The sequence below is a fragment of the Furipterus horrens genome, unplaced genomic scaffold (assembly GCF_987537825.1).
Source record: "Furipterus horrens unplaced genomic scaffold, mFurHor1.1.pri manual_scaffold_10, whole genome shotgun sequence".
Classification (NCBI taxonomy): Eukaryota; Metazoa; Chordata; class Mammalia; order Chiroptera; family Furipteridae; genus Furipterus; species Furipterus horrens.
In genome coordinates this window covers 13964763-13985159 of record NW_028327180.1, presented here as the reverse complement: position 1 = coordinate 13985159, position 20397 = coordinate 13964763, and the positions used below count along the sequence as shown (strand labels likewise).

Genomic DNA, 20397 nt, shown 5'->3' with positions numbered 1-20397 from the left:
GCTCCGGCGCCGCCCGCGCTGTAGGGATTTGTAGTCCGCTTGTCTCCCGGGCGCCTGCCCCGGGTAGGCCGGCCGCGCGTTCCAGCCCGTCACCAGCCGACTTCCTGCCGCTGCCAAAACTACACCTCCCAGCATCCTCTCCGCTCTCGGGCCGAAAGCGAAAACAAATTCTGGGCCGTGGGTGCTGCCCTCCGCCGGGCGCCCCCACCCGCTCCCCGCCCCTCTGGTACCCTCCTACGAGGTGGGGAGGCGAAAGGCCGCGTCTTTCTCTTTTTGGCTTCCTTGGCTCCTGGTGTGGGGAGTGCTGGACGCGCAGGCCTCGCCTCACCTGAGCCGGCCTCGCGCGCGGGGGGCGGGGTTTCCTCTCTTCACCGCAGTCGGGACGAGGAAACTTGCGGAGAAGGCGACCCCCGGTCCGGGTGCTGAGCAGGGCAGCGAGGTCCCCGGGAAGTGACTTTTCACTCTCGGGTTTTTATTCGCCACCCCGTGCCCCCGGCGCGCGGTCCCTCGGAAAGCGGCCGCGTGCTCACAGCCATGCATTAGGCAGGGCTCCCCTATGCGCGCGGAGAGCGCGGACCGCTGTCTCGGGCCGCCGTCGCCGCCTGCAGCCCGCGGAGCCCGAGTCAGAACCGCCGCCCGCCCTAGGCCGGGGCGCAGAGTAGCCGGAGGCGCGGCCATGTGGGGCTAGCCCGCGCCGCGCCTGGCCTGCAGCGGGACCGGCAACATGGAGGCGGCCGTCGGCGCCCCCGACGGCGGGGACCGGGGCGGCGCACGGCCCCGCGAGGACGCGACGCCCATGGACGCTTATCTGCGGAAACTGGGCTTGTATCGGAAATTGGTCGCCAAGGACGGGTCGTGCCTGTTCCGGGCGGTGGCGGAGCAGGTAATGGGACGGGGGACGGCGGATGGGGGCCTGGGCGGTGGGGCCGGGTGGGAGAGCGGTGGCCGGCAGCTGCCCGGGCAGCCCGCGTCCGGGGCTGCGCGTGGCCCCGCTGTCGTCACAGCCGCCCATTGTAACGCCGGAATGGGACGCTGCCCTGGGTCTGGAAGCTGTAAATCGAAACTTAAAAACCCGAAAATGAACTGGGTGTCGTCCTTTCTGGTGAAGAGGTATTGAGTTGAGGACAACCTGTGAGGCCTGCAGAGAATATGCAGGGTGATTGATGGCCGGGGACTTGGCGAATGACATTTTTCCGTTCTGTTCCGCGTTCACCTTCTCTGCGTTTTATAAGCACGGCGTTCACACCAGTAAACCAGGTGTTTACTGGAAGGAGGTGGTGCGCCAGACAGGACTTGTAGAACATTTTTTCTGCGACTGGACTTTGGAATGTCGGGGAGTTACGTCCGCCGCTGTCCACCTGAATCAAGAGGGGGAAGAAGTGCAGCCAACCTTCTACAAATATAGAATATTTAAAAAAAAAGCCTTAGAGTAGATTACACACTTTATTTTGTTTCCTGAGGCAGTGTAGTTATACTAAAAATAATTTAATTACAAAAAAGCCTTGGTGTTGGAAGGATATAACTGGGGTTTCCTTACGTCCTTCGTGACCGAATTTTCCCGTTAATGGTCAATATCACATTTTAACACAGTTGCTTAGATAGCTTGTTTTTATTTTTTATTTTTGAGTAAGAGAGCATATTCCGTGTTATATAACCCTGTGTAGTTGGTAGGTATGCAGCCACCACAATCTATCCTGTATTGAAAATAGCTGCAAAAGGGGTAAAAGCTTCACATCACTGCCCAGGTGTGTGTGTCATACCTTTTTGTATTTTGCTCCTCCCCTCCTTGGAGTTTTTATGCTTCTGCTTTTCTCACCTTTTTGAATGCTGAGTAGCTTTCAGAATTTCTGTTTGTCAATAAATGTTTTACTTAACATCTGTAGACATCTGTCCTCTTTTTTTTTTTTTTCAGTGTCATAGACCAGCTATTTATTTTCCAAAGGCCCTCTTTTTCACATCAGTAGCATGAAATCTTTATTTAAGTCAAGAAATTGATTGAACTGGTACACACCTTTTTGCATTATGTTGCAGGCCCTGCCATTCAAACATTGTTCTTAAAGCTTCTCAAATCAAGTCCGGTCTTTTTCCAGTTCATTTTAAGAAATTTAGGATGATGTTCCAGTGTTGCTGTGGGAGGTGTTCACACACACCCACCCCAGTCCTGACTGTTAGTAGGTCAGCAGTCTGCCCCATTTGTGAATTTTCCACATCTCCATCTGCCCTGCTTCCTCTGCCTCCGCCTCCACCTCCCCAAACGCCTCAGCACCTCCAGAAGCTGGGGGAAGAGGTGGAAGGGAATTATATAGACTTAGCTCTAGCGAGAATTTGGTAAGGAAGAAGGTATAGAAACCAATAGAAATAAGGGAAGTATAGTGCTTATTTGGAGTTGATTGTCCAGATCTTGGTTTATTTTGAAGCAGAAAGGTGTGTTTCATTTCAGTATTCCATGCCATAGATAATTGGTGAACTTGATTGTACAGAAGCCTCTTTGTTATTGAAGTAGAAAGGGGCAAGAACTAGTTGTACTAAGAATTCATTGCTAACCGGCAGGTAAATACCATTACAACGAGATACAATAAAATGTGTTAGGTGAGGCAAAAGGGAGTATCCCTTTCATTTATGTGACTTGATTTTTAGTATACTGAGCTTAGGAAGCTTAATACCATGAACTTTTGGGAAAGTTCAGTTCTTCCGTAGACATGGGCCGAGCATGCAGCCTTCATGGCCAAAGGCGAAGTATGTGTGTGGGGGTAGGGACAAGGGAAGTAACACCAACCTCAGGCTGCCCTTTAAAAATATGTACAAGGAATTTTAATTTTTTGCCAACATTTTCTCCAGTAATATCAACATAATTTATTGTTTCTAAGAAGGAGTCAGAGTAACGAATCTAAATGACAGTCTTTGAAGGGAGTCGGGTAGAAACTTGAATTAGGAATAGTTTTTCCCTCCAAATTACCTGATTCAGATAGGCCTGCCCGTTTTACACTTCTGGGCTCGGGCCTGCAGGAGGCCTGACCTGAATCAGCCCGTGGCCACCACGCTAAAAATAGGGCGCCCTTAGAGGACGTGCTAAAGCTGCGTGTCCCAGCCTCTCCTGGGTGGGTCGCCGTCTCGTCCCAACTAAAGATGGGAAGGTTTTCTAGCTCTAGCTTATTTTCATGTACATCATGATTTGCAAAGGTATTTGTCATTTGAATTCTTCCTGCGTGTCCTTGAACTTGTACAGTATTATACTTCTATCTAAACAGTTGTCATGTAACCTTGCTTCTCTTACAGCACTTGGCTTTGGAAAGCACCGGCACCCAGCACCTGATGGAAGGTGCTGAGAGTTTTGCTTCTGAGTAACAGGTTCAGATTTTAGGTGCTAATAAAATCTTTGTTAAAAGGAGAAAAGACAGTATGCCTGCCATTGTTTTTGAGGGAAAATAAACTTTATTCTCTTATTTCTGCCACCTGTTGCTAGGTGAATCCCATGAAGACTAGCTTCACTTTGCTAACTGTTGGAAAGCCCTATCAAGTGACACTTCAGTTTACTCAAACTAACGATAACATAGCTTCTGTGAAGTGTCATTAACTGTCATTTGTTCAGTTGGCAAACAAGCTGTGTCGTGGTTATTTTTATATATGGACAGTTCTTCCAGTGCTGGAAGCTTACAGTATGTAAGGATGCTCTTTAATAGTTATATACTCGGTTAAGGTGAAAATCTGCCGGTGTACTGAAAACAGACTCATGGCCAACCTCAGACCGTGCAGCTTCAGTCTATTTCAACGTAAAGGGACTTACTAGCTGCCCAGGTGGTTGTGCCTCTGGTTCTCTGGGTCTGAATGGGCCTTGGCTGTTGCCAAAGAGGCCTGTCCGATGTGCAGCTGGAGCCTCTCTTTTCCTGCCCACCGTGTACATGAGAGAGAAGCCCTCGCTTGGAGCGGTAACTTTTTAACCTATAGTTGGTTTACAGTATTATGTGAATTATATTAGTTTCAGGTATACAAGATAGTAATTCAACATTTTTTTTACCTTCGTCATCTGTCACCATGTGAACTTACCGCAGTATTATTGACTCTACCCCTTCACCCTTTCACCCAGTCCCCCGTCTCCCTCCCTCTGGTAACCATCCCTTTGGTCTTGTTTCTGTGAGTGTGTTTTGTTTTGTTTGTTCGGTTTTTAAAAAATTCCATATGTAAGTGAAACTACGGTATTTGCCTTATTTTACTTAGCGTAATACTTTATAGGCCCATTCGTGTTGCCGTGTATGGCAAGATTTCATTCTTTTTTATTGCTGCATAAGTCATTGCATGCACACACGACATCGTCTTTATTCCATTTATCTATGGACACCTAGGTTGCTTCTCTGTCTTGGCTATTGTTAATAATACTACAGTGAACATGGGGTATATATATCTTCTTGAATTAGTGTTTTTGTTTTCTTTGGATAAATACCCAGAAGTGGAATTTCTGAGTTGTATGGTAGTTCTATTTTTAGTTTTTGAGGCGTCTCCTTAACTGTTTTCCAGAGTGACTACACCAATCTACATTCCCACCAGCAGTGCACTATGGTTCCCTTTTCTCCACATCCTCTTCAACTGTTTTTCATTTTTTTTTTTTAATCCTCACCTGAGGATATGCATATTGATTTTAGAGAGAGGGGAACGGAGGGAGAAGGAGAGGGAGAGCAAATTGATCTGAGAGATTGATTTGGTCCCTTATTGGGACCAAACCCACAACCCAGGCATGTGCCCTGACTGGGAATCGAACCCGGCAACCTTTTGCTTTGTGGGATGACGCCCAACCAACTGAATGACGCTGGTCAGGGCTGTTTGTTGACTTTTTGATACTAGTCATTCTGACTAGTGTAAGGTGGTATGTCATTGTGGTTTTGATTTGCATTTCCCTGGTGATTAGTGATGTTGAGCATTTTTTGATGTCTGTTGGCCATATTTGTATGTCGTCTTTGGAGAAATAATTACCTTTTAATGTTATCTGCCCAATTTCCGATTGGATTTATTTTTTTATTAAGTTTTGAGTTTCTTACATATTTTGTGTATCAGTCCCTCATTAGATATATTGTTGTTGTAACTCCTAAAATTACTTTATAATATAAATTTTGAAGTGGCTTTTCATAGTAGTTTGAGATGTGGTTATTTTAAAATATCAGTGTCTTCCCCCCCGCCCCGCACTTTGACCCTTTAGGGCACTAGGAACACCTTCATTTGAGACACTTAGCAATAGAAAATAATTTTAATCTCCTATTAAGTGTTGAAGTTCAAGTTTTAGAGGCTAGCCAGAGGGTTCCTAAGCATTTGATGAGAGCTTGTTTGAAATCAAAGCTTTGGAATTTTAGTAAGAGACCCAAGGCCAGTAAAGTTATCCTTTCTTGAATTAGTTGTTTAACCCGAAGAGCACAACGGCTACAAAGCGAGAGGATATGGTTCATCATCGTAGCATGGCTTATTTATGATTTTGGGTGTGAGAGCACATTTCCAGACTGCTGGGATGATGGCCCACAGCCACGTGTTGTGTCTGGCGTACACTTGGATGTTCTTTCCAGAGTCATGGAAGCCCACCAACTAAGGATTCAAGAAAGAGTGTCTTAATTTTTCTGAAACCATTGTGGACTTAAATTTCTACACCAGGCAAATAATTTAAAATGCATAGGATGAAGCTAAGCACTGCGTAGCGGGGATTCTATTATTGTTTTGTGAAGAGAAAAATTACAGTAAAGGGCTGTCCAAGAGAGGAAAGTGTCTTAAATTTATAGAGGTGTGAGTTCAGTGACCTAAAGAAGAAATGGTAATAAGCTCTTTATAGAATGACAGCTGGCTTAGGAATTGCTGCTGTTTGTGTCATGTCGTCCTCGTGGTTAGAGGAAGAGGTGGGAATGAATAAAGATCTAGAAATTATAGAAAGACAAATGATATGTCTGTTGGTTGTGAGGTTATTTCGGGTGTGAAAGAAGACACTAGGTAAAATCCCCTTCTAACAAGATGCTTAACGGGGTGTTGCCTTTTTTGTTCAGGTGTTGCACTCTCAGTCTCGCCACGTTGAAGTCAGGATGGCCTGCATTCACTATCTCCGAGAAAACAGAGAAAAGTTCGAAGCGGTAAGGTGTAACTTTAAACTTGTAACGGTGTCTTGACATGCATTTACAGTTCACCCTTTAGAAGGGGTCTGGTGGGAATTTTACAGGATAGCTCATAATGCAGGTTATGAAAATCCCCCTTATAAAAATAGAATTGCGTTGTTGAATTTAAATTCAATTACATTCATGTGATAGTTTTTACACCATTTCGTGGTTTTCATTTACTCAGCCATTTAGAAAACTTCTAGGACAGATAAGACACTGAGCTGTGGAGGACAGGGAGGTGACTCAGGCGGGATCCTTGCATAGTGAGATCCTTGCATGTCTTTGTCTGACATTGGGAATTGGGCATTGTGATTAATTGAGTTATCTGTGATGTGTAACACCCTGTGAATTAAAAAAAAAAAAATCATACTGACCCTTTTATCAGAAGGTGTCTATAGATTTTTAATTTTCACGGCTCATCATATATCAGAACACTGTAATTATGTAACTAATGATTAACAGTTAATGTTGTAGAACACCCTGCTGGACTTTTCTCAGTAGTATGTAGGAGGCTGTGAAATATAACAGTGATCTGTTTTCATTTTACATTGAAAGCCTTAAAAGGTTTACATAGAATTATGTCCCCTGACAGCTTTCAGTGCTGTTTTCCTCTGTTGACTGCCAAAGGAACATTGAAATTTTGCAGATAATTCAATTCTAAGACTTAATAGGTAAATGGTTCTTAGTTTGGATGTGCTCTTGGGTTGGTGTTCCTATTACCAGCGATGTTTTCCTGGGTGCTGTGTTACAAGATGGATAGTAATATATTTCTGCAAGGAGAGTTATCTGCTTGATCAGGACGTCTGAAAGCATGTCTTATAAAAAGAAAGCTGATAATGAGGAGGCTAAATAGAGTATTAGGCTGTGGTGGAGAAGATGAGGGTGAACGGAGAAATAACAAATGAGTTAATCATTATTATTGGCCCCAGAGGGTAAAACTCCATTGATAATAATGGAAATTGCTAACACTGGTTGAGAACTTACTATGTGCTTGGCATTATTCTAAATGCTTTACAAATATTTATTTAACCCTTGCAATCTTATGAGGTATGATCAGGTTGAAATTTTAAAAAGGGTAAGTTTCACTTTATAATAAGTACCTTGAATTGTTATGGCCAGAATTGGAAAAGGCTGTCATGGGAAGAGGGGCTGTTCCTTGTGACTGAGAATGTTCAGTCAGGGCCTAGGTGGATAGAAAGAAGAGCCTATATTGAATACAGGTTTGCAGAACGCTGCTTGGGTCTCTTCCAACTTTAAATGGTTCTGTGGGTTTTTTTTTTTTTTTTTTTAGTCCATAAATAATCACCTAATATAGAATTGTAGCCTTTGATTGGTGGGATATTTAAAATATGTGGCTATTTTATTACAAGTGTGTGTTGAAACTTAAGACATGTTTTGGAAATTTAACAGTATACGATCTGTATAAGAATATCAATCTTAAAAAAATCCCAAGGATTTTAAAAGATTTTTATAGACTGGGGAGAGTACTTTAATTAATTTTTAAGTGTATTACTTTGCTAAATTGATTGGGACTGTAATTTAAATAAAACCAAATTTGGGGTTTCACATGTTGTTTTAGAGCTTTCTCAATTAAATTAATCATTATTAGAAAAACGAATAAATGCTATCACATAGCTTGAACAAACTTTACTTTTATGTTAAGGTGATAGCGAAGCAAGCTGTATTAAAATCTTGTTGATTCTTCAAAATATCTTTAGCATTATTTTCATCTCTTTTTAGTATAACTGACTTAAAGAACAGTGGATATTCACATCTGTATTGGTAAACTAGTATTTCTTAGCTAATGTATCTGCCTTCATTTATGCTCTTCTACACATCGGTGATGAGCACATTAACCTCCAAGTGCTACTTTTATCATGTGATTTCTCTGTGCATATTGTCACCTTCAGTGACGTTAAGTTGCCTTCTCTTCCTCTTCTGGAAGTCCTGCCTGTGGTCAGGGCTCCCTGTAAATGGGTCCAGCCTGAGTTCTCACTCAGTCTGTTGTCTCCATGAAGTTGCTCTGTTTCTGCTGACCAGGTCATGCCTGTCTGCCCAGCTCAGTGTTCTCATGTTTCCATGGGCCCTACTGACCTGCGTCCGTCCACATCCTGTCCAGGAAACCTCTCCTGACTGTATTTACTTCCTTAAATCTTTCTGTATGTTTATGGTACTTAATGATTTGTATGTCTTTCATAGATTATATATGTATATATTTTTTATAGTACTGCTGTAGCCAAGGTTTGTGTAAGAACTTAAGTGATTCACAGTGGAGAGGTTAACTGTTGTTTTGATGTGTTCCTAATAGATTTTTTTCTTTTCTTTTCAGTTTATAGAAGGGTCATATGAAGAGTATTTAAAACGTTTGGAAAATCCACAGGTATGCATTACTCTTTTATAAATCTGTTTTTTATATATAAGATTAATATTACAGTGTATGAAAGGGTTACAGTGAGTTACCCTGTTTCCTTATAAACATTTCTTCGGTGCACATTTTATGCAGCATTTAATTATAAGACAGTTGGAGCTTTGGACTATGCATTGGGTGGATGAGCCCTAAAGACAGGGTTCTGGTATCGTTATCTTTGTTGTAATGGCATGTTAATGGAGCATAAAAGAGCTAAGATAACACTGGAGATGAGTTTCAGGATTCCGTGTTGGTAGGAGTATGGGGCTTGCTGCACAGGGCAGGATTTATTGCCTTCTTCGTACCTGAGGCGATGGGGTCTCTTATGGAGGTTCCGTTTTCTGTGATTAGCTTGAGAGGGAAGAGACAGTCGGAGTAAAAGGCTAGCACTTCCCCACCATGTCCCACTGCCACACTGTCTCAATCATTGAAGTTAAAAGTGTTTTTCCTGCTTCAAACACTCCCTGTAAAAACCCAAATATGGAACACCACGGAGAATGTTCTGTCATCTGCAAAGGGAATTGCCATTAAGTTTAAAATGACATTAGCAAAGGAAGAAGCTAAGAAGAGTCAGGTCAGGAGGGGAATAACACAAGATCAGGGTGTTTGATCCATGACTGCTATCTCAATTTGATTTCTAACACTAATTTCAGTGCTTGTTGTGGGCCAAGAACTGCAGTCACCTGGGGGATGCAGAGGTAACTGGGATTTGGATGCAGTTTGCAGGTGTTTTCTTGTGGGGAAGAATATCTAATACAGGTGGGAAGTGTTGAATACATGTGTCATAAGAAGTGTTAGGTATGAAGCTATAGGCATTCAGAGTTTTGTTTCTCCTGCTTAGGCTGCAAAGCAAGAGCTGGGGAGTGAGTTGGCATTTGAGGTCAGAATAGATTCCGAATGAGAAATGTCAGGAGTGAAGGGCATTTCCAGGTGGTGAAAATGGTGAGTAAGGCAGAGTCAGAAAGCAGTCCAGTTTTGGAGAACGATGGAGCCCATCTGTGAAAGTAGGAGTCAGTGTGAAATCGGTCAGTGGGCGGGCTGTGGGCCAGGTCCCTGAGGAGCCTCCAGGGCTGGGCCCCCCAGTTTGGAGTTTACTCCTTAGACTAGCGTATCTCAGGGTGAGCTACCTGCCATCTGCATCAGAAGCACTGGAGGTAGTTGTGAAAATGCAGGTTCCCTGCGCTCCATTCCTGATCTGAACTGAAGGCTGTGCCTGAGGCCTGGGACTCTGGCAATGGGAAGCCTTTCAAGCTTTTTTGAGGCAGAAAGTGAGTACGTTTTGTTCACTGCTATGAAACAACAGTGCCTGACATTTTTGTTGACTGAATAGGTGGATGAAGCTAATTTGGTGTAAAAGTGGTTTGGAGACAGACGTGATCAGAGGCAAGAACACCAGTTGCAGTGGTTTAAAAAAAATTATTTTAATACATGGAAAAATGCGCCCACTATGTTATAAAAGGAATAAGGAATAAGTGTAATATTCAGTTTGGGAGAGGATTCTCAAGGCTTTTTCTCTAAGTACACTCCAGACCACATTTTTATTTTAGTGATTTCAATACTGAGTTTTGCTTGTTTGTATACCATGATCACAAATTCATTTCCTGAATTTTATATTTTTTCTCCAAGTTGATAAGCCTCATTGAAGGAAAGAATTGCATATTTTATTGCTTTTGGAATTCCTGTCTTACTACATTTCAATTTGGGATGCCTAGTTGATGATCAGTTTGCTTGTACTGAATAAGTGTTAAATCCATATTGTAGTATATATAATAGATAGGAAAGATAAGCACCAAGATGTCTCTAGGTAGTAATATTACTGGTGATTTTCTTTTTCAGTTGATATGCCCTTTTGGTAGATATTGCAGTCAGATTCGTAGAAATACAAACCACACAATCATATTTTAGTGCCTGCCATGACCTTGCATGCCAGAAACCATGGAGCAAGGACATGGGAACAGACATCAAGATTCTTTCACTTGATTTAAGACAACTGTAACCTAAATAAGAGTTTGTAAGCAAGTCATATATGTAGTACTGGTGATTTGTACTCCCTTTATAGAAAATAAAGGGCATGACAAAGACTTATTTTCTTCATTCAGAAAAAAATCTCGCCGTGGTGTTTTACTGCAGCCCTCGTCCAGCGGTTCAGGCTGTTGAGCTGCGCAGGCTGAGAGGGATAGACCTACTGGGGGTGGAGAGAAGGGGAGGGAGGAAATGAGGTGGCATGAATGGAGCTGAGGCTGATGGGGGGTCTGGGAGAGGAAGGAGGGCCAGTTGCTGTGGTCGTGAGCACAGGGCAGGTTCTGGATGGCCAGATTTTTAATTCTTATGACACCCCCCACCCAGTCTGATCACACTTCTCCAGATGCTTTAGATGCCTTCTGAATAGTTGTTTGTTCTTTGTTATTAACACCACATATTTATGTCCTCATTCGTTTCTTTCTCCTCAACATATGGGATGTATGAAATGAAGAAAGTATGGTTGGTGGATGAACTCCATTGCCTCTTCATCCAGTTCTCACAGAGAGCATCGTTATCCATTTACTTAAAATACCAGTGGGGCACTTTGAAAATTTCTCAGACTTTTTGGAACAATATAATTTTTTTGTCAGCTTTAATGAGGTAAAATTGGCATACAATGAAATTCACTAGTTTTAAATGTATAATTTGATGAGCTTTGACAAATGTATGCATTGTGTAACCACCAGCACAAACATTTCCATCACTTCAAAAAGTTCTCCATGCTCTTTTGCATGCAATTTTCTTCTACAACCACTGACCTGATTTCTAAGTTTCATCTTTACTAGACTCTTAGAAATGGAATGATATAGTTTGTAGTCTTGTATGTCTGGCTTCTTTCACCCAGCATAAAGGGACTACTTAGAGATTCATCCATGTTGCTGTGTGTATTAGTATGTATTCACAACAGTTTGTTCCTTTTCATTACTGAGTGCTCTTTCATTATATTGATGTACCACAATTTGTTGATCCATTTACCAGTTGACGGCTATTTGGATTCTCTCCAGTTTGGGGTGGTTATGATTAAAGCTGCTAAGAACATTTACTCGTCAGTCTTTATGTGGACGTGATTTTTTCTCTAGCACGGAATTGGTGGGCCATATCATCATTGTATATTTAATTAAATGAGAAACTGCCAAACTTTTCTGAAGTGGCTATATCATTTTTCTTTTTCATTATATAATTCTCAATATATAAGAATTCCAGTTGTTCTACATCTTCAGCAACACCAAGTATCATCAGCCTTTTAAATTGTAGCGTAAGTGTTAGTGGTTGTGCAATGCAAGCTCAGCGATTTTAGTTTGCGTCTTTCTGGTAATGTTGAGCTCCTTCTCATGTGCTTATTTCCCATCCATGTATCTTCATTGGTAAAATGTCTGTTCATAGATTTTGCTCACTTTTTATTATGTTTTATTGAATTATAAGGGTTTGTTATACTAGATATAAGTTCAGTATTGAATATATATTTTGTAAATATTTTCTTCCAGTTTGTATCTTGTCTCGTTTTCTTTTGAGGAACAGAAATTTGCCTTTGATGACTAAGAACATTTAAGTATGCATTTTTGATATAGTTCATTAATTAGAACCTATTTTGCAGAAATGCTTTACTCTTACCTATAATAAATATGTATATCAAACATCCTTAAAAGTGCTGAGTAAATAAAATTATAGCCTTAAGGTGGAAGATAATAGAATATAATTAAAAAAAAATTAAAGTTGACTTTGGTTAGAGAAGACAAGAAGTTATTGTGATAGCCATTATTAACTTAACCAGACTACAGCAGAATTTGTTCTGAAGATTTCGTACTTATAAAATGGTACATTATTTGAGAGGTAGTATTTTTGTTGGCACTAGTAGAATGCTTTTCTATTTTTTAAAGTGATGTAACACAGTTTGCATAAGCTCGTGTTTGTGATTTAAGCAGACTGATTTCAGTGAGGGAGTTCGTTTACAAAAGGGGGGAGTCGCTTGTAGCATTTATGAGAAGCCATGATTGTGAGGCAGAGGCCTATTTTAAGAAATCTATTTTAATATGTGGCACCCATTTAATTTTGAAAATCAGAGCCAACTTAAAAAAACTTAAAATGAAAAGTCTCTGGGGGAAAGATTATCCTGTCTGAGATCATTGTTTAACATACTTATCTTATCTCAAATTTCTTTAAAAAAAAAAAAAAGTGGCAGCATTCATTTACCATAGCTCATTATTTTTAGTGACTGTTGGTATTCAGTCTTTACTAATTTCACAAGTATAGAATATATTCTTATGATAAAAGATTTACTATAGAATGAAGAGTGAAAAATTCTTCATTTTCTCTTATTTTCAATTCCCTGTCTCCACTGTCACTTTAGGATGTATTTTTCCAGTCTTTCTAGGAACGTACACATATGTATTACACATATCTTTTGTTTGTTTTATACAATGGGATTATTTTACTATGACTTACTTTTTATACTAGTCTGATTTTTGTCCAAATCAGTTCATATGGGTGTACTTCATTCTTTTTAATGATTGCATGTTCCATACAGAGTGGATGAAATTTATGTTATTTAATTATTCCTTATCTATTATTGGGATCTTAAGGCTTTAACAGAAATTTTTTTATAACTATTACAAATAGCTACAGTGAACATCCTTGTTTATATGTTTGTGGACACATGAAACATTTCTGTAGGATAGATTTATAGAAGTTGAATTGCTTTGTCAAAGAGTATATACTAAAAAGAGGCTATACTTAAAAATTTTTATGTATACTGGCTATTTCCTTCTAAAAGGCTTAAAGACTCCTTTAGGGTTGTATTGTAGAACTTTACATCATTTAAAAATGATTGCCGGGAAACTGCTCTCTTTGTACCTTTAATCACCCTGAAGACAAAAGATCTGCTTTTTAAAAAAAGTCCTGATTTCTGCATCCTGCCTCTGTCCAGCATCTCATTTACTGACACAGAGCGCCTGCCAGGCTGTGTCCTGGGTGCTGGGTTGGAGGACAGAGCCCCTGCATTCAAGTTCTCAGCTTAGAGCCACCACTCCTTGGTCTTACCACACAAGGAGGACTGGACAATCCATGCAGTTACTAAGGATTTTTGCAACAGAGACTTGGGCTGCTTTTTAGTTTATGTTATAGCCTGTTTTATATAAATGTTTTTATAATACTACCAATAATGAGCTTTCTGGCACATTACGTATGTTATATAAAGGTATGTATGAAGATACATACCTTTTTCATCTCAGGGCACGCACAAACTAATTACAGAAATTCTGCAGCACACCAAAAATACATTTCTTGCAGGTCTAACAAAAAAATTAGTACAATTTTGATTCACACCAGATGGCTATTGTTGTGTGGCTGTTGTCATTTTTTAATTTGACAGTCTAAGGGAAAAGAAGTCAGTGCCAGTGACCAAATTGTAAGGTACTGCATGCTTTAAAAACTGGTGGCACACCAGTGGTTGGAAGTAGCTGGTTCAGAGGTATATTGTAAAAAGTATGAGACACTGAGGCGCTTATGTGCTTTTTTTCCTCTTTTCATACAGGAATGGGTTGGACAGGTGGAAATAAGTGCCCTTTCTCTTATGTACAGGTAAACACTGTAATAAAAAAATTATATAATTAAACAAAAAGTTAGTGGAAAATTAGTATATTATACTAAAGTTGTTATAATAGCAATTTTATGTTTTGATTGTGAAGCATCTTTTGTAAGTTTTTGTTGTTGCATGAATGAGATTTTGACATTTAGATATGTCAGTGTTTAGAAATTTTAATTCTCAGAATATTTTTGGAAAGGAGTACAGAAAATTTTCCAGGCCTATAAACTATCATTTATTAACCTTACAGAGAAATGATTTCCTACTTTCTCAAGGCTGGTAGCATTGAATGGCCACTAGAAGAGAGCAAAGCACCGTATTAGCAATTTTACTACTGTTGCTTAGTAGAGGAGCAAATAAATGCTTTATGTTTTCTTTTCAAAATGTTTTTATGAATTTCCTCTTCACAATTTCTATGATTTTGAGGTCTCCTTGTAGAATTACCTGATGTCACACAAACACAAGTTATATTTGAAATTATTTTTTTTGAAAAAATACTTTTGTATAGGTATTCTACAACTTAGTTATTCCATTACTGTCTTCTGTTTACTTCTGTAGCTTCAGGGCCTAGACTATTGCCTGGCATATACGAGGCTCTTGATGAATGAATGAATGAATGAATGAGTGAGAAATCTATTCATGGAATACATTCCATCAGAAGTAATTTCTAAACGTTATTTTCAGGAAAGATTTTGTAATTTATCGGGAACCAAATGTTTCTCCTTCACAAGTAACTGAAAATAATTTTCCTGAAAAGGTAAGAATGTTTTTACAGTGTTTCTAAAGATCTAAGTAAAAGAACCACTCAGTTGCCACCTCGATCTCTTAAGCTATAATTTGAAAGTGATTTTTGGAAATATTTGTACATGAAGGTTAGATACTAAGCTGATAGATGTACTGCCTGTTAATCATCGAGATACATTATTTTGTTTTTGTTTTTCCCCACAAATCATTGTGTTGAACCCTATCATAACATTTCACTAGAGAAAAAATAATTGAGATACTAGTATATATAATTAACTAGACTGTTACTGTTTTATGTCAATATGAACATTTAATAGGCCTGGCTGGGTAGCTCAGTTGGTTAAAATGTCATGCCAAGGTTACAGGTTCTATCCCTCTGGTCAGGGCACATGTAAGAATCAACCAATGAATGCATCAGTAAGTGAAACAACAAATTGATGTCCATGACTCTCTCTCTCTTCCCTTTCCTCTCTCTGAAAATCAAATAAAAATTTAAAATATCTATAAAAATATAAACATTGAATAGTGAAAATAGATTCTGCCATTGCATCCAAAAATACTTGTAATCATGATATATTTCCCATTATAAAGATAATTTGCTGGCCAAGGTGTTATTATCTATTCAAAGCAGAAACAACTGAAAATTATGTAGTCTAGAAAGGAAAAAAAAAACCTGCTGATTTCATTAAAAAACAACAACAACTTTGTTTTAATTAGTTGGAGTCATCCAGGCCAAGTTGAAGTGTCTTGTCACCATGTTAAGGATGGTAAGGAGGAGGAGGATTGAGTGAAACACTACCTTTATAGGGACTTAGGGGTTTCCAAGATGCTTGGCTCTGGATCTGGCCTTTTCTAGTACCTTTTTTTGGAATATGACATAATCTAAATAAAATCAATATGCATTTTTCTTTGCGTACATAATTGACTATTTGGGAAGTAGAATTGACCCTTGAACAACAACATGAGTTTGAACTGCCTGGGTCCACTTATACGTGGATTTTTTTTTCACTAAACACACAATCTGTTTTCTGTGACTTAAGGTGTCACATTTGCAGATTCAACCAACCTCAGATTGAAAATAGTATTTTTGAGTGGAGGTTGGAGGTTGGGAATCCGCAAATGCGGAGGGGCAACTGTGCATTGTTCCACACCATTTTATTTAAGAGACTTGACCGTTTTTGGATTTTGGTGTGGGGGTGTGTCCTGGAACCAGTCTCCCATAGATACCTAGGGAGGACTGTAGTGATGTTTTAGGGGATTCAGAAGTTATTTTTGGATTTTCGACTGCTCAGGGATTGCTGTCCCTAACTTCCACATTGTTCAAGGGTTAACTATACTTAAAACTAATGTTAAAGAAGCATAAAATTTTTACTTTTGATTCTGCCTCTGAGAAGTAAGCATTAATAAAGTTCTGGAATAGTTTCTTACAGTCTCTTAACTCTCGTTCTTTTAAGTAGCTGAAATAATGTTTTCATATAATGTATTTGTTTTTTGATATCCCACAAGCATTTCCCCAAGTCATTAAGAATTTTTTTATTTAATGGCTCTGTAACATTTCAGCATAATGGATTTAACATAGTTGACTACATTGGAGCTTTAGGTTGCTTCTAAAATGCTCACTTTTGTTTGGGCATTATTTACTGGTAATTGAGAGAGATTGGAGATAATACGTTGCTATGTAATGTCATATATGAAGGGCTAAAAGGTATCTTATTTTTCTCTTTCAGGTATTACTGTGTTTTTCTAATGGAAACCATTATGATATTGTCTATCCCATCAAATATAAAGAGAGCTCTGCTATGTGTCAGTGTAAGTATCACCCTTGTGTTTTTATAGGAAATTATATTCCTAAGATAACAGTCTTAATGCACTTAAGTCAGGGCAGACATACTGTTTTGTTGTATAAAAAACATTTCTAAGAACCTTAGGTTATCAACAATATTAATACTATGTTAAAAACTCGTTTCAGTGGGGAAAAAAGAGTTAGAGCTTGACGTATAAATACAAACTATTTCTTCCCTGCAGTAGTTAAGTTCAATAGCAAAGATTTGTATGTGTTTTTAAAGCTGGTAGTGTATAGCTTGAAAATCTAAATGAGCAAATCAAACATTTGATTGTATTACCATTTAGTTCTAGAGCAGGGTTTCTGAATCTTGGCATTATTGACACTTTGGACCAGATAATTCTTTGTTGTGGGGGCTGTTCTGTACATTGTAGGATGTTTGGTAGTATCCTTAGCATCTGCTGTGTAGGTTGCTCTCCCAGTGTGACAACCAAAAAATGTCACCACATATTTCCTGGGAGGATACAAACCCCCTTCCCTTCCCAGTTGAGAATTACCACTCTATTAGTTCCTTCCTTCATCGATTCTGACAAAGTGCAAGGCACCCATACGAAGCAGTAGTGCTGGGCATGTAACAGCTTTTCCTTTATTCTTAAGCTAGTGATCAGGAAAGATTATTTGATTAATCTGTTTTGAGGTATGAAAGTCTAGCTGTCTGTATCCTGGACTGTCAAAACCTGAACCTGTCAGCTTTGGGAAGGATGGCTCATGGAGCCTCCTTTCCTGTACTTCTCAGTGCCTTTGGGTTGGATGATACCAGGGTTGGAAGACAGGTGGTGTGTGAGAAGGTCATCTCTTTGGGAACTCGTTGTTGATGAATTCTTAACTGCTCTTGTTTTCGTAAGGATCACTGTAGTGAAACCAAAGGAGAGTCCAAAACTCCACATGTGGGTGTTTTTGAATATTTGGTAATATAAATTTCTGTGTTTTGGGGTTTTTTTTTAAAGCAAGAAAGTTGCCTAAATATGCTTCTTTATTGGCTGCTGAGAGTACATTTCATCACAGTTTCTTTTTAGTCCCTTATGGAAAGTTACTCTCTTTTCTCTAGTCTTAATGTTTCTTAGTGTTTTCCATCCAGGTCTCTTAAGGTCGGGCATGTTGTATGGCATCTGTAGTTCTCAGTTTACTCATCTGTACAATTTGAATAATTGTACCACTGTGCTGGGATTAAATATGAAGATAATGTAAAGGCTTAACACAATGCGTGGAGTGTACTATGTGTATTTAGCTTTTATCATTGTGCTTGTTTCACAGTTGTGATACCTTTTGGTGTTATCGTTAGTTTAAAAAATGACAGTTATGTAATGCTTTCAAAGTAATTACGCACACAAATTCTGGTTGCTCTCTCGGTAACTTTCTGATTAATTTGTTCTGTTGACGATAGATGTTGCAGGTGGCTAGTTAGGGTTTTATAAGCCTGAGCAATAGATACTGAATTTTATGTTAGAATATAAAATTAGTTAATGTTGCATAATATCTCTTTTCTTGTTAATTCCAGCTCTCCTTTATGAATTGCTATATGAGAAGGTCTTTAAAACTGATGTTAATAAAATCTTAATGGGACTCGATGCTGCTGAGGTGGCTGGTGAGCACAGTGAAATCTCAGATTCTGAGGATGACAACTGCAGGTAAGGATGACTTTAAATCCTAAAATATCTGTATAGTGCCGTACAGAGAAATAGTTCAGTCAGTGTTTCTGCGTGTAGTTGCCTGGCACTGAAGTGTTACGGTATTCTTAATACAGCAGTCTGCAGTAGGCGTTTCTTTTCACTGCCACTAACTTTACCTAATCTCTATTAAAGATCTGTTTCTTTTGAAAGCTTATGTTTTTGGTTAATAAACATTATTTCTGTGTAATCTGGATGTATATATGTGGAATAGATTTGGTCTATTTATATGTGTGGTATTGTAGAATTTTAAGGTTAACTTGTCAATTGTTTACATACCCCACTGCTGAAAAAAAATGGCTATTTGATATCCTTGACTTTCTTATTGTTTTCTTTTCTTTTTTTAAAGATTTCATTTATTTTATTTTTAGAGAGAGGGGAGGGAGAAAGAGAGGGAGAGAAACATCAATATGTGGTTGCTTCTTGCACGCCCCCAACTGGGGACCTGGCCCACAAGCTAGGCATGTGCTCTGACTGGGAATCGAACCAGCAACCCTTTTGATTCACAGGCTGGTGCTCAATCCACTGAGCCACACCAGCCAGAGCTGTTGTTTTCTTTCTTAGACAAAGCCACCTTCTTTTTCTTTTTATAACAGATAATAAAAATTTCAAGTTGGAGTGTAGTATGTGAACAGCCTCTGGATAATGTGTCTGTCTGGTTGTGAATAAGCACCTTTTAACTTCAAGTCTCAGGCTCGTTTTTCTTTTCCACACAGGACGTAGAGGGGAGTGGTTAAGAGTTTGGGCTCTAGACATCAAAACCTAGTTTCAGTCCTGCCTTCCTGTCAACTAAGTAGATTTGGGCAAGTTACTTAAATCCACTAAGAAGCCTCAGTTGTATATCTTGTATATGTTAGTATTTCCTCAAAGGGCAGACTTTATAAGAATTAAATGAGATAACAGGTAAAGTGCATAGCCTAATTCCTAGACAGAGTGTCCAACATATATTAGTTTTCATCAGCAATATTAAGTTTATATTTTATATGAACTTTTCCTATTCCATTTCCATGAAGCTAAAACTATTATTGCTGTTGTATCTCAAGTAGGAAAGTATTTTACATACTGCTGTGTACTGTGAAAGCAGATAAAGAAATGAAATTAAGCCTTCAGATATCTAATCTTTTAGTAAATACTTATATCTTTTTTTAAATCTGTAATTCCAGGCATTTGTTGAATTAAATTTTTCTGATCCTGATGGAAAATTTGATAAACCACCATTTCTTTGTAAGAAAGAAATGAATCGGCTAGGTTAGAACCTGGTTCTGCCATCGTAAGGTTAATACTGGAATGGACTAACTTTGCACAGATAGAAAATCTCCATGGTTTTCTCCTGCACCTGTCTGATTAAGACCCATCATTGAGCATGGGAGAAAGTTAACCAGGGAAGGTGTGCTTGTTGTAATGCTGTTTTTCTTTTTATGCTATACTATCATAGCACTTGGAACATGGGAGCCTTTCTGGTTAACTTTTTGTATTGTTAAGATTTCTTGTGTCGTATCTGGCTTAGGGGAAGACAAGGCCTCAAAGAGGGAAGAATGTTACACATTCATGGTACGATAGATGGATAGATGGGCGTAGTGTGGTGGTAAGGAGGAAAGACCAAGGATGTCATTAAGTAGTTCCTTGCTGTATCGCGGTTTACTTATCGCGGCCTCACTGTATCGCGAGACTTTAAAAAATATTATATTTAATTATTTATCGCAGATTTTTCGCTGTATTGCTGGGTTTTGAGGTACTGTATACGTGTGTTGTTAAAGTTATGTAGGTTTAAGAGTGTAGAATAAATGTAAGGTTCTATTTTGTGGGGGGTTCTGGAACATAATACCCGCAATAAGTGAGGGAATACTGTGTACTCTTGTGCCTGGGTTCTTTCTGCATTCACATTGGTCAGTGCTAAAATACTGGAAATTATGGGTGCTTTCTTTTTTCTAAACATGGGGTGTCTTAACAATTGCTGCATTTAAGGGTATAGACGTGGAGATTGTCCTGAAGACTAGAGATGGCCTTATTGA

General features: G+C 39.2%; 1 protein-coding gene across 1 annotated transcript in view; it reads left to right on the top strand.

Moving 5' to 3' along the window:
• The first annotated feature begins 210 nt into the window (after nt 1-210).
• The window catches only part of OTUD4 (OTU deubiquitinase 4), a 38589-nt gene continuing 18402 nt past the window's right edge, over nt 211-20397 (top strand). The window contains exons 1-7 of the mRNA XM_090288426.1: nt 211-883; nt 6015-6098; nt 8452-8502; nt 14081-14127; nt 14816-14888; nt 16603-16684; nt 18217-18346. Of these exons, the coding sequence (XP_090144552.1) occupies nt 725-883; nt 6015-6098; nt 8452-8502; nt 14081-14127; nt 14816-14888; nt 16603-16684; nt 18217-18346 (626 nt within the window). The 5' untranslated portion in view covers nt 211-724. The remainder of the gene's footprint in view (nt 884-6014; nt 6099-8451; nt 8503-14080; nt 14128-14815; nt 14889-16602; nt 16685-18216; nt 18347-20397) is intronic.